We start from the raw sequence: 12,363 nt of genomic DNA on the forward strand, positions 1-12,363 counted from the left end.
GAGGGCATTACCGGTCTGGGATTGCTTTAAATTCTGAGCCTGAGGATTTTTTGACTATGAAACTGCTATATATTCAACAAAAAATCCCACCAAATTAAGCTTGGTTTGTAGTCATGACTAATCAGGAAGGATTTCTTACTTCCTTCACTCAGTGTTGGAGTACCAAGTATATTTAAAGTAATACTTTAAATATTTCTCTCTCTCTCACTTTTTTAAAAGTAAGTAGGTCACATTAGGGTACCTTAGTTGGCCATATTGCTGGATGTGGAAGTCCATCCCTGTCATAATTTTTCTTTCTTTTGGTTCGTAACCCTCCCATGAGCTTCCCTGGTATAATCTGAAATTGGCCCCTGTACCAAAGAAACAGGCAGGCCATTCCAAGCTGGTAGGTGGCAGTTATAACAAGCAAAGGGCACTTATATATGAGGCTCGTCTTGGGCGGCAGCAAGATGAGTGGAACTCTGAACCTCCCCAAAACCAAACTTAAAAGATTAGAAAGATGCCTTAACTGGGTCCTGTCACATTAGTATAGATGTTTTCAGTATCACATCACTGTCTCACAGCTATGTCCTTAGAGCAGCCTCAGGGAGCAGGAAAGGCAAATGGCACCCTCATTCCAAGGATGGGGAGGGGTGAGGAGCCTTTGCCTTAGAGTCCAGGTCACAGGTCAGCTGGAGAGCACATCTTTTTGATGATGTTCTCTAACACTATCTATAACCAACTGTTGTGTCCAGTTTTTTCTTTTTTTTGTTTTTAATTTTGGTAAACACACATTATAAAGTTTATCCTCTTAATGACTTTCAAGTATTAACTCTGTTCACTTTGTTATGTAATGGATCTCTGGAACTTTCTCTTTTTTTTTGCAAAGTTGTCCATTTTGATTAAAATGTTTTGCAGAATCTATATATGTGTATGTGAAAAGGCTGGAGTTAAAAAAAATACTGAAATTATTTGCCATTTCTCTTGGCAGAATTATGAGTGACTTAAAACTTTTGTGGGTTTTTATGTTGTATAGTGAACATGACTGTGCCTTTGGAAAAAATTGTTTTACATATTTAAAGTGTTACTTGGAACAGGGTTAATTCTTTTGTGGGAAATTTTTTCTTACGACTTCAAACTTAAAGAAATTAAATAGGTGCTAAGTAGAAGTCCAAAATATGTTATTCTGTTTGTGGCTTTTGTTTGTTTTTTGAAAGAAACACTTACCTCAAGCTTAATTAACTTGGTCATATTTTGTAGCAAAAGTAACATGGCTTCAGCCTATTTAATTACCAGTTTACCTAGGATGACTGAATTAGCCGTAATGATGATGTCCATGTGTAGTGCCTTCAGTTTGCAGTGGGACTATTAATATACCTCACAGTTTAAGGCTTCCCTTCTTTGTCCATCATTTATGGACTACATTTTATGTACCTTCAGTCAAAACTGAAAAGTAGAGCAAATGTGAGTTTTTAAAAGGTTGCTCTCCCTCTTTATTTTGGTAAAAGATCTCTAAGATAAACTGTAATACCAGAAAAGCAAGGCATAGGACGGTGTATGTAATATGCTACCAACTGTAAGAAGGGGGAATAAGATTATTTGCTTAACTGTATAAAGAAGCTCTGAAAGCTGTACAGATTCATAATCATACTGATTGTGGAGATGGAGTTGGACTTAATACTCTTTTATCTTCCAATTTTTGAATCATGAATATTAATGGCTTTTGAAGGTGAAGTATTGAGAACTTAGAAATAAACTACGTTTATTTTCTCACATAAAATAAGAATGTCATAACTCCTGTGTGTAATTATTTCCTTCCTTAGACCAGGAATAGGCAAACTGTAGCCCAAAAGGGAAAGACTCCCTTCCCTCCCTTTTTGTAAATAAAGTTGTATTGGAATACAGCCATGCTCATTTGTGTGTGTAATATCTTTGGCCACTCTTTTCAGCTACAGTGGCAGAGTTAAGTAGTTAAAACAGACACCTTATGGCCTACAGTAATTATTAATCTGATTCTTTACAGGAAAATTGTGCGGACCCCTATGTTAGATCTTGTTCTTAAATTTTCAGTAGTACAGCCCTTTGTTCACGATCATATTTTTATATAGACTTATATTATTAAAATATACAGTTATACTTACAGAAGTGAGGTTAGGGGACAGGTTGGTTGAACCCTGCCTACTCACCTGCCTCCCTCTCTTTTTTTACCCTCCATTCTCCAGCAGCTGTTTCTTGAGGGGAATTTGAGGAACCCCCGGGGTTCTAAGGAGTACAGTTTGAAAATGACTGCCTTACAACAACTCTTTGAGGTAGTAAGTCTGATATTATTTTCTATTTTAGGTATTGAGAGACTCGGCTCATAGAAGTGAGTTAGTCAAGGCTTATTAAACAACCAGAACACAAAACAAGTCCAGAGTGTTTAATTGCAGAATAAATGGTCATATTTGCCTTTTTGCATTTGTATTTTATTTTATATTGTCATAATCATGTATTAATTGTTTTTCTAAAGTGTTTTAGTGGTTATTTAACTTTTTTGTACCCCCTCTCCTTTTTTTTTTTTGTTCCATGTAGGTTTTTGTAAGGCAAGCTTCCTTCCTTTATTGGAATTTGCCTATACTTCTGTGCTAAGTTTTGACTTCTGTAGCATGGCTGATGTAGCCATCTTGGCGCGCCATCTTTTCATGTCGGAAGTTTTAGAAATCTGTGAAAGTGTACATAAACTAATGGAAGAGAAGCAACTAACAGTGTATAAGAAGGGTGAGGTCCAAACGGTTGCATCTACCCAGGACTTACCAGAACCCAATGGAAATACTGCACCTCCTGTGGCTAGCAGCGAGGGAACCACAACATTATCTACTGAACTTGGGGATTGTGAAATTGTACTGTTGGTGAATGGAGAATTGCCTGAAGCTGAGCAGAATGGAGAGCCTGGACAACACCCTGAACGCCAGGTTTCTTCAGAGGCTCAAGCCACTCTGTCACCAGCAGGCTGTGTAACTGGTTCCCATCCTGAAATGGAGTCTGTGGATTTAGCAACAAAAATTGATGACACAGAACGAGAAACTTTAAACAGCAAAGATAGCACACTTTCTAATATACATCCCAAACTTTCAAAAGAGAATGTAATCAGTAGCTCTCCAGAAAACAATGGTATGGGAAATGACACATCCACTGAAGATATCTGTGCTGAAGACATTCCAGAATCAATGCAGAACCTTGGCCAGTCTTTAAAAGAGCAAGAAAATCTAATCGCACTGACAACAAAGACAGACCTGGGCCCTGATGATGAAACTTACAGAAGCAGGCTTCGGCAGCGTTCTGTTAATGAAGGGGGGTATATCCGACTACACAAAGGAATGGAGAAAAAGCTGCAAAAACGGAAGGCCATTCCAAAGTCAGCAGTTCAGCAGGTATAATGAAGAGGTTACCTTTGTGGTTTTCACTTTAAGTCAAAAAGCATTCTGTTCATAAACTTAATACCTGTCATGAGAATTATTTTGGAAGGAAGTGCAGTAGGTGTAGGAAAGCAATACCAATATTAATACCAAATAAAAACCAATGTTAATAAGAATATTAATTTGAAATATTATAACATGATTCTTGACTTTAAAAATTAAAATGAATTGGGATGCCTGGGTGGCTCAGTTGGTTAAGGGTCTGCCTTCGGCTCAGGTCATGCACCTGGCGTCCTGAGATTGAGTCCTGCGTCAGGCTTCCTGCTCAGCAGGGACTCTGCTTCTCCCTCTGCCTCTGCCCCTCTCCCCTGCTCGTCCTGTCTCTTGCTTGCATGTGTGTGCGCTCTCTCTCTCTTTCAAGTAAATAAATAAAATCTTTAAAAAAAAAATGAATATATTTACTTAGATTGTGTTTTTTGTCTCTTAATTAGGTAGCCCAGAAATTAGTTCAAAGAGGGAAAAAGATGAAACAGCCAAAAAGGGATACTAAAGAGAATACTGAAGAAGCAGCATCCCATAAATGTGGGGAATGTGGAATGGTTTTTCAGAGACGATATGCCCTTATAATGCACACACTGAAGCATGAAAGAGCTAGAGATTACAAATGTCCGGTAAGTAACTGGAAAGCTAATTGAAGATGGCTCTAACTTCATGATAAACAGAATGCAGTTCACTGATTCATTGTTATTCTACTACTTGTGTTCTCTCAGTAAACACTGAGAGACACTCAGAACACTGTCTACTTTATATTGCTATGTAAGAGTTATCTTCTGATTTGTATGTTATTTCTTTGATTCCCCCCCATCGTGAAAAAAAAAAACACAAAAAACAGTGATGTATCTTTGCTTCTTCCTAATACTACCCTAGTAAGACAGGACTGAGATTATCATTTTAAAAAATTATAAGCTCAGGGGCACCTGGCAGTCTCAGTCAGTAGAGCATGTGACTCTTGATCTCAGAAGGTCATTGGTTCGAGCCCCACATTAAGGGTAGAGATTACTTAAAAAATAAATAAACTTTAAAAATTTAAAAATATAAGCTCATAGAAGGGTAAAGAGAACAGAAGAGGAAACCTTAACAACTACACGCTGGCCCCTGATAAATAGAGGGAATAATTGATATAGCAGATTTGAAAGGTCTCATTCCCAGGCTTTCAGTGGGGAAAGCTTAAGAATCTGTCCAAATTGTATTATAGAAGTACCAAATGCCTCAGGAATTAGTGTTACTAGCTACTTTGAAAGTAGAAGTGAGTCTGGTTGTTAGAAACTTTTCAAGAAGCAGCTTAATCACCATTGCTCCCTCAGCCAAAGAGCGGTCTTCTACTTTCTGGGAGAGAGAAAACCGTAACTGCTCTGAGGGTGAATGCACTATCTCCAAAACAAACTTAATGAATGTTGAAATTTTCAAGTTCTCTTAACCTACCGAAGTCCCAGAATATTAGCAGCAGATTCTTAGCCCAAAAACAGGTTTCTCAGAGATGAGAAATCTGAAGCCCAGTAACAAAGGACCTGGAGGGTAGTGCTGAGCAAAGCCTGTGGTTGACAGCTTCCCCCGCACCCACCCGACTTACACAGAAATTCCAGTCAGTTTTTTAACATTTTGACGTGTCAGTAGATGTCAGGCATCATCATTATAATAAATATTTCAAGAAAGGGGTGCCTGGGTGGCTCAGTGGGTTAAGCCTCTGCCTTCAGCTCAGGTCATGATCCCAGAGTCCTGGGATCGAGCCCTGCATCAGGCTCTCTGCTCAGCAGGGAGGCTGCTTCCTCCTCTCTTTCTGCCTGCCTCTCTGCCTACTTGTGATCTCTGTCTGTCAAATAAATAAACAAAATCTTTAAAAAAAAAAAAAAAAAAAAGGATATTTAAAGAAAAATATTTCAAGAAAAAGGAGCAACTTTGGGGGATCCACAAATATAAAAGTCTCAGAAAAATTGGAAAATAGACTAAATGTCTCAGAAAATGATGCAAAAAACAAGCTAGAAAATGAGAGTAAAGAAATTTAGACAATTGGTTTAGGATGTCTAATATCCAAATAATAACAAACAGAAGATGGGGAGAAGGAAATCATTGGTGCATTAAGGAAAAATATCAGAATTAAGTTTCCTTGTGAAAAAGGGCATGTTGAATTCCCACAACCATGGATGAAAGTAAATGTATGTCAAGATAAATTACAAAATCTTCAAATCAAGAGATAAAGAAAAAAATCTTATAAATAATGATACAGAAAAAGACCCATAGAAAGGATAAAGGTCAGAATGACTTCAGGCTTTTCAGCAGCAATAATGGAAACTACAAGACAAAGAAAGGCATAATGTCTTTAAAATTCTAAAGGGAAGTGATTTCCACCTTAAAATCAATAGCCGGATTATCAGTTATTTGTGATGGTAGAATAAGAACATTTTTAGACATGCAAGGTGTCAAAAGTTTTACCTCCCAAACGCCTTTTGTCAAGAAGCTTATTGGCAGAGGTGTTCCATTAAAATGAACAAGACCTGGAAAACTGGGAAACATGGGGTCCAATTCTACAGAGTCCAAGCATAGGAAACAACCAGTCCAGGTTGAAACAGGACAAAATGCCTTGACAGAAATCTCTTTCTTAGGGTGATGTCTTTCAGTCTGCTCTTAGTAGATTAACTGAGGGAAGGGTTTGATGATGAATTAGCAGAAAATATAAAGAGAAATAAGCAAAACAGAAAAAAAAAAAGGAAAGAGAATCATAGTGTACTATATGACCTAGCTGTAGTAATAACTACATCATTGAAAAAATGTGAACACGAAAACTGGTCCAAAAAAGTAAGATAACAAGAAGCATCTGCATAGGTGCAGAGTGGAGGGGTGAAGGGAGAGAGCCCTCATCCATTATTCATGTTTCTTAGAGTTACCAAAATAAGCATCATAAGAGAGTTAAAAAAAAAAAAAGAAAAAAGGCAGAAAAGTAGTAGACCAAAAGAATTTTAAGGGTCATTACAGTTTTATCTTTCTCCTTTCTCTAACCCCTAGTTTTCCTCCATATAAATATTTACTACTCAAATGAGTACTAAGTACTATCTCTCTCTGTCCTACCATTCCTTCTAGACAGACCTGGTCTCCTCATTTGATGCCTTTCTTTATTGCTTCCTTGACTCCCTCTGTGGTTAGATTATAAACCTCCAGAGTAGGGGCTAGGTCTTGACCCCTTTCATCTTTGTATCTGATACTTAGCATATTGTTTTTTATTTAGGGTATGTGTTTATTGATTTGTATAATTATAACAAAATGGAAATTGAAATAGTCAAGTTTAACATTGTTACAGAATTACATTTAAATGGAATTTACTTTTCTTGTAGTTGTGTAAAAAACAGTTTCAGTACAGTGCTTCCTTGCGAGCACATCTTATTCGACATACCAGAAAAGATGCACCCACTTCATCCTCTTCCAATTCTACGTCTAATGAGACATCGGGAACATCGTCTGAGAAGGGGAGAACCAAACGAGAATTTATATGTTCCATATGTGGAAGGACATTACCTAAATTATATTCTCTTCGAATACACATGTTAAAGCATACAGGTGTAAAGCCACATGCGTGCCAGGTAAGGCCATGAAGTTTAATTTATTATATAAAGAAGATTTGCACTTAACTGATGATAATACTGACTTATTCTGGAGTCACCCTTATTCCTGCAAAATGTCACAGAGAATTCTAGGACTTTTTCAGTTGCCTGAATTAAGGGTGTTTCCCAGTTGTGTTCTTTCATTTGCTATTTAATTTGTTGGAATTTGAAATTAATCTACTAGGATACACATGCAACTCACTAAGATTCAGATGTACTGGGTGAGAATAACAAATTCATCATCCCGTTCATCCCTTTAACCTTCAACAGGACCAGTCTGGACTGGAAAGGAACCCATGGTTTAAACAAATCTCCTTAGCAAAAATCCTGCCTAAGCTGTGTGCTTTTTAGAGCTGAGGACTGAGACTATTAAATGCCCAAATAAAACTTCTAAGTAAAGAATCCTGTGATTAGCCAGTTTAGGGCTATTTGAAACAGTGAAAATTTTCTAATAGGCCCTATAGCCTTGTATATAAACATGATCCATTTTTTCCCCAGTGAAATTTTTAATGATCCTCTTTTTTTTTTTAGCTTTTTATTATAAGAGAATACAATAGACCCTCATGTACCCTTTATCCAGCTTTAGTAGTTATCAACACATAGTCAGCTGTGTTTTATGTATAGTGTCACTCACTGTCCCACTCCCCCGCCCCCTCATTTCTTTAGAAGCCATGTCCCAAGCATCATGTTATTCATAGACTTGAAAGTAAGTATTAACTGGGCCTCTGGTCTTTTCATGTAGAACTACTCAAAATGTGTGGTCCATGGAAGATAAGTACAGAAATTGAGAGTAGACATCTAGAAATTGTCATAGCAATTGACATTATTATGACATTTTTATCATATTTAACAAAAAATGGATTGAAGAAAGGAAAAAAAAACTCGTTCTTCATCACAGTTTGAGAAGCACTATTCTAGTCGGTGTAGCAAGAAATTAGTGTATTTTCTTGATTAAGTTCTCATGTCTTTTTTAATAGGTAAGGTATACTGTTTACTAGTCACACAAGGATATTGTGAGGGTCTTTTGTACTGCTTTGAGCTCCTCCAAGGATCACCTGGCTGTAAGAAAAGTAGCAATATTTGTTAAGTACTGAGTCAGAAGATGATCAGTCTGCTAATATCCTTGACATTTGTTTCAACTTTCAGTTTGTCATTTTGTTCATAAGTTTTTTTCTTTAAAATGGCATACACTTTCTCTCTCCTCATTCTTCAGAAACAGCCCTGACTTCTCTTTTCTGTTTTACCGGTTTAAACACCTGTGCTGTCTCAGGTCTGTGGAAAGACTTTCATCTATAAGCATGGTCTAAAATTACACCAGAGTCTCCATCAATCACAAAAGCAGTTCCAGTGTGAACTGTGTGTTAAGTCATTTGTTACCAAACGGAGTCTTCAAGAACATATGAGTATTCACACAGGTAATAAGAAATTTGTATTGACAAATAATTGACAGTTACACATTATATACTCTTAAGTTACTATTACACTGATTATGCTATAATTATTTTAGAAATTATATCAATATACTAATGGCTCTATGTATGCAGTTTTTTATTAATGAAAGTAAGGCTAAAGGTTTTCTTAAATCTAGTTTCAGAGCTGTCTTACTGGTATAAAAATATTCATTGTTTTCCTCAGTATAGAAAAAAGTGTACTGAGTATTAAATTATGCATAATTTAGGGGCACCTGGTGGCTCAGTGGGTTAAGCCTCTGCCTTCAGCTCAGGTCATGATCTCGGGGTTCTAGGATCGAGCCCCACATATGGCTCTCTGCTCAGCGGGGAGCCTGCTTCCCCCCAACCCCTGTCTACCTCTCTGCCTATTTGTGATCTCTCTCTCTTTCTGTCAAGTAAATAAATAAAATCTTTTTAAAAATTTATGCATAATTTAGATCCAGGCACTTAAAGAAATGGTCATGATTTTAAAAAGTTGATGGGGCACCTGTGTAGCTCAGGCATCTGCCTTTGGCTCTGGTTGTGATCCTCAGGGTCCTGGGATCAAGTCCTGCTTTGGGATCCCTGCTCAGTGGGGAGTCTGCTTCTCCCTCTGCCTCTCCCTCTCTCTCTCTCTCTGAAAGAAGGGTATAGTGGCTCTAGAATTTGCATTCAACTCTATATTACTACTCCAGATGATTATGCAGGTAAATGACATTCTTTTTTTTTTTTTTTAATTTTTTTTAAGATTTTATTTATTTGACAGAGAAAGATCACAAGTAGGCAGAGAAGCAGGCAGAGAGAGAGAGAGGAGGAAGCAGGCTCCCTGCAGAGCATAGAGTTTGACGTGGGGCTTGATCCCAGGAACCTGGGATCATGACCCGAGCCGAAGGCAGAGGCTTTAACCCACTGAGCCACCCAGGCTGCCCGGCACATGACATTCTTTGTGTAGTAGTAACCTTGCTAGTACTGTAGTTGAGAGGAAATAGAGATTTTGACCTTGTTTGTTGTTCTTCTGAGTAGATGACTGCCAAATGTAATAGCTTTTGTGTCCCCTTGATAAAATAACTTCCAAAGTAGGATGTAAATTGTTCTATTGGAAGAACACTTGATTGTTTGATTTATGTTGTGTTTTTTATTTTTTATAGGTGAGTCCAAGTACCTCTGCTCAGTTTGTGGAAAGTCTTTTCACAGGGGCTCTGGACTCAGCAAGCACCTAAAGAAACACCAGCCAAAGCCTGAGGTTCGAGGTTATCATTGTACTCAGTAAGTATTTAATAGGTAAACTGATCAGTTTCCTTGTGTTCTTAGTAGATATATTTGAAGGTTCCCCAAAAAAAGATACTTGAAGTCACTCTAGTTGATAACACTATTATATAATAGAGATTTGCTAAAGGAGTAGAACTTACACACACACACACACACACATATATATATCTGATGTGATAGATATGTGAATTAATTAAATAGGAGGAATCCTTTCACAGTGGATACGTAAACCATTATGATACACATTTTAAATGTCTTATAATTTTGTCAGCTATACATCTCAGATTCTCTTTTCTCCCTCTTTTTATTTTCCAAAGTCTCCTGAAATCTCTTTTATAATAAAGATAAAACTCACTTAACATAAAATTCATCATTTTAAAGTGTACAATTCACTGACTTTTAGTACATTTAGTACATTGTGCAATTAGACATCACCACTGTCTTACTCCAGAATGCCTTCACATTCAGCCAGGCTGTTACGACTCTGTCTTGGCCTTCTCTTCCTGTTTGTGCAGTCAGCCAGAGATGAAAGCCTAGGGCCTTCTCAGGTTTTCTCTAAATATGTGTTGCCCTGGGCAAGTACATGGACTTCTCAATTCTTGGGAGTATGTAAGGGTTTTTCAAAGCCCCTAATGCACCACCATTTCATTCCCTAGCCTTTTCTCCCAAGCCCTTGGTTTGTATAGTGTTTGAACCAACCACACTTGCCCTGTGCGGCAGAGGCAAATACATTTGCTCTTAAATGTTTTCTGCAGACTTCTCCTTCCCTACAAAGCCCTCTTACCAACATCTAACGATTTATTTTACTATTATATGTTTGCCTGGTTGCTTTACAGTTTTATTCAGTTTCCAGAGTTCCAGTAAAATTGATTCTCATAGTTTAGGCCAGTTTTGTCTACTGCTTTTGTGGAATAGTGGGCTTGTGGGGCTGCTGATTCTGGATATTTGCTGATATCACTTTGATCAGTCTTATTATAAAACAAAGATTTTATTATCAATAGATTTTTAGTTGCAAGTGAATGAAAACCTAATGTAAACTGGCTTGAAAGAAAGGCAAAGTTTAGGAGTCCAAATGGTTTAAGGTAAACGAGATTCATGCTCATCAGCACTTGATGTCTCCAAGGCTTTCTGGACAAGGCAGTCGCAATGGTTTCAGCCTCAAATCCTCTCAACTCCTAAATCACCAAGCTGCTTTTCTGGTAATTCCTATATATAGGTGCTGAGATCCACACCCATCAGATCTGGTTAAGTCATTTGATTATCCCTAATCAGTAATTATGGCCAAGGGAATGCCCGTGCTCTGATTGACTTAGGCCTGAGGCAGTTGCTCATTCTATCTGTGGTCAACACTGTGGCCTACTCCTAACACATAAACAGAGAAAGGGAGAGGGTAAAAGCGGAGATTTTAGGTGGAGAAAGAAAATCAATGTCTTATAGCCTTTGAGAGCTTTGCGTGGTTCTTCTAAAATGTTTCTAGTACTAGAAATAAACCAGCAAAGGGAAAAAAGAGAGAGAGGGAGACAAACCAGGAAACAGACTCTGAACTGTAGAGAACAAACTGATGGTTACTGGAGGGGAGGTGGGTAGGGGATTGGATCAAACAGGTGATGGAGATGAAGGAGTGCACTTCTGTAGAGCACGGGTGTTGTATGGAAGTGTTGAATCACTATATTGTACACCTGAAACTAGTATTACACTCTATGTTAACTAACTAGAATTTAAATAAAAATTTTTTAAAAATTAAAATGTTTCCAGTACTCCAGAGCTAAAAGAACTTAAAGCCCTGAAGCCTTATTGCAAGATTGGAATAGTAACAAATTCTTGTGTTTTAAATTGGCATCATTTTGTAGAGTTCTAGAAACCCATTAGTATACTGAGTCTTGGAAATTTGTTTTAAAAAAAAGAATAAAGTGATCTGATTGGTTGAACTTTATTATTACAGATGTGAAAAAAGTTTCTTTGAAGCTAGAGATCTTCGTCAGCACATGAACAAACATCTTGGTGTGAAGCCATTCCAGTGCCAGTTTTGTGATAAGTGCTATAGTTGGAAGAAAGATTGGTATTCTCATGTGAAGTCTCATTCTGTCACTGAGCCTTACAGGTAGTAAATTTGAGCAGGATCTGAACTTGCTTGAGATGGTATATGTACTTGGATTAATTCTTTTGGATGCTTGTGCTTTGGGAAAAAAAATTCTTTTTTTTTTTTTTTTACCCCCATTATAGGTGTAATATATGTGGCAAAGAATTTTATGAGAAAGCATTATTTAGAAGGCATGTAAAGAAAGCTACGCATGGGAAAAAAGGAAGAGCAAAGCAGAACCTAGAACGGGTGTGTGAACAATGTGGAAGAAAATTCACTCAGTTAAGAGAGTATAGGAGACACATGAACAACCACGAAGGTAACTGTACTTAATATTATGTATATATATAAGTAGAATGAAAAGCACATCTAATAGTCTCTCTATACCAACCTTCTTGCCTGTTACCTCATCTTCCTTTGATAAGAGTTGAATCCCCATATTATGTGGTACTTATTCAAGTGATTGAGGTGATCCTAAACCTGGGTGCCTAGTTATTATGTACATAGGTAGGTTCCTTCTTTAGTGAGCTTAATATTCTAGGTCAACATTTTTTTTT

At 37.4% G+C, this 12,363-nt stretch overlaps 1 protein-coding gene across 1 annotated transcript in view; it reads left to right on the top strand.

The window, feature by feature from the left end:
* The window catches only part of ZBTB11 (zinc finger and BTB domain containing 11), a 31,426-nt gene that overhangs the window by 15,537 nt on the left and 3,526 nt on the right, over positions 1-12,363 (top strand). Inside the window, exons 4-10 of the mRNA XM_032350331.1 lie at positions 2,551-3,389; positions 3,866-4,045; positions 6,761-7,006; positions 8,298-8,442; positions 9,606-9,723; positions 11,669-11,827; positions 11,950-12,125. Of these exons, the coding sequence (XP_032206222.1) occupies positions 2,551-3,389; positions 3,866-4,045; positions 6,761-7,006; positions 8,298-8,442; positions 9,606-9,723; positions 11,669-11,827; positions 11,950-12,125 (1,863 nt within the window). The remainder of the gene's footprint in view (positions 1-2,550; positions 3,390-3,865; positions 4,046-6,760; positions 7,007-8,297; positions 8,443-9,605; positions 9,724-11,668; positions 11,828-11,949; positions 12,126-12,363) is intronic.

This window comes from Mustela erminea, chromosome 1 (assembly GCF_009829155.1).
Source record: "Mustela erminea isolate mMusErm1 chromosome 1, mMusErm1.Pri, whole genome shotgun sequence".
Classification (NCBI taxonomy): Eukaryota; Metazoa; Chordata; class Mammalia; order Carnivora; family Mustelidae; genus Mustela; species Mustela erminea.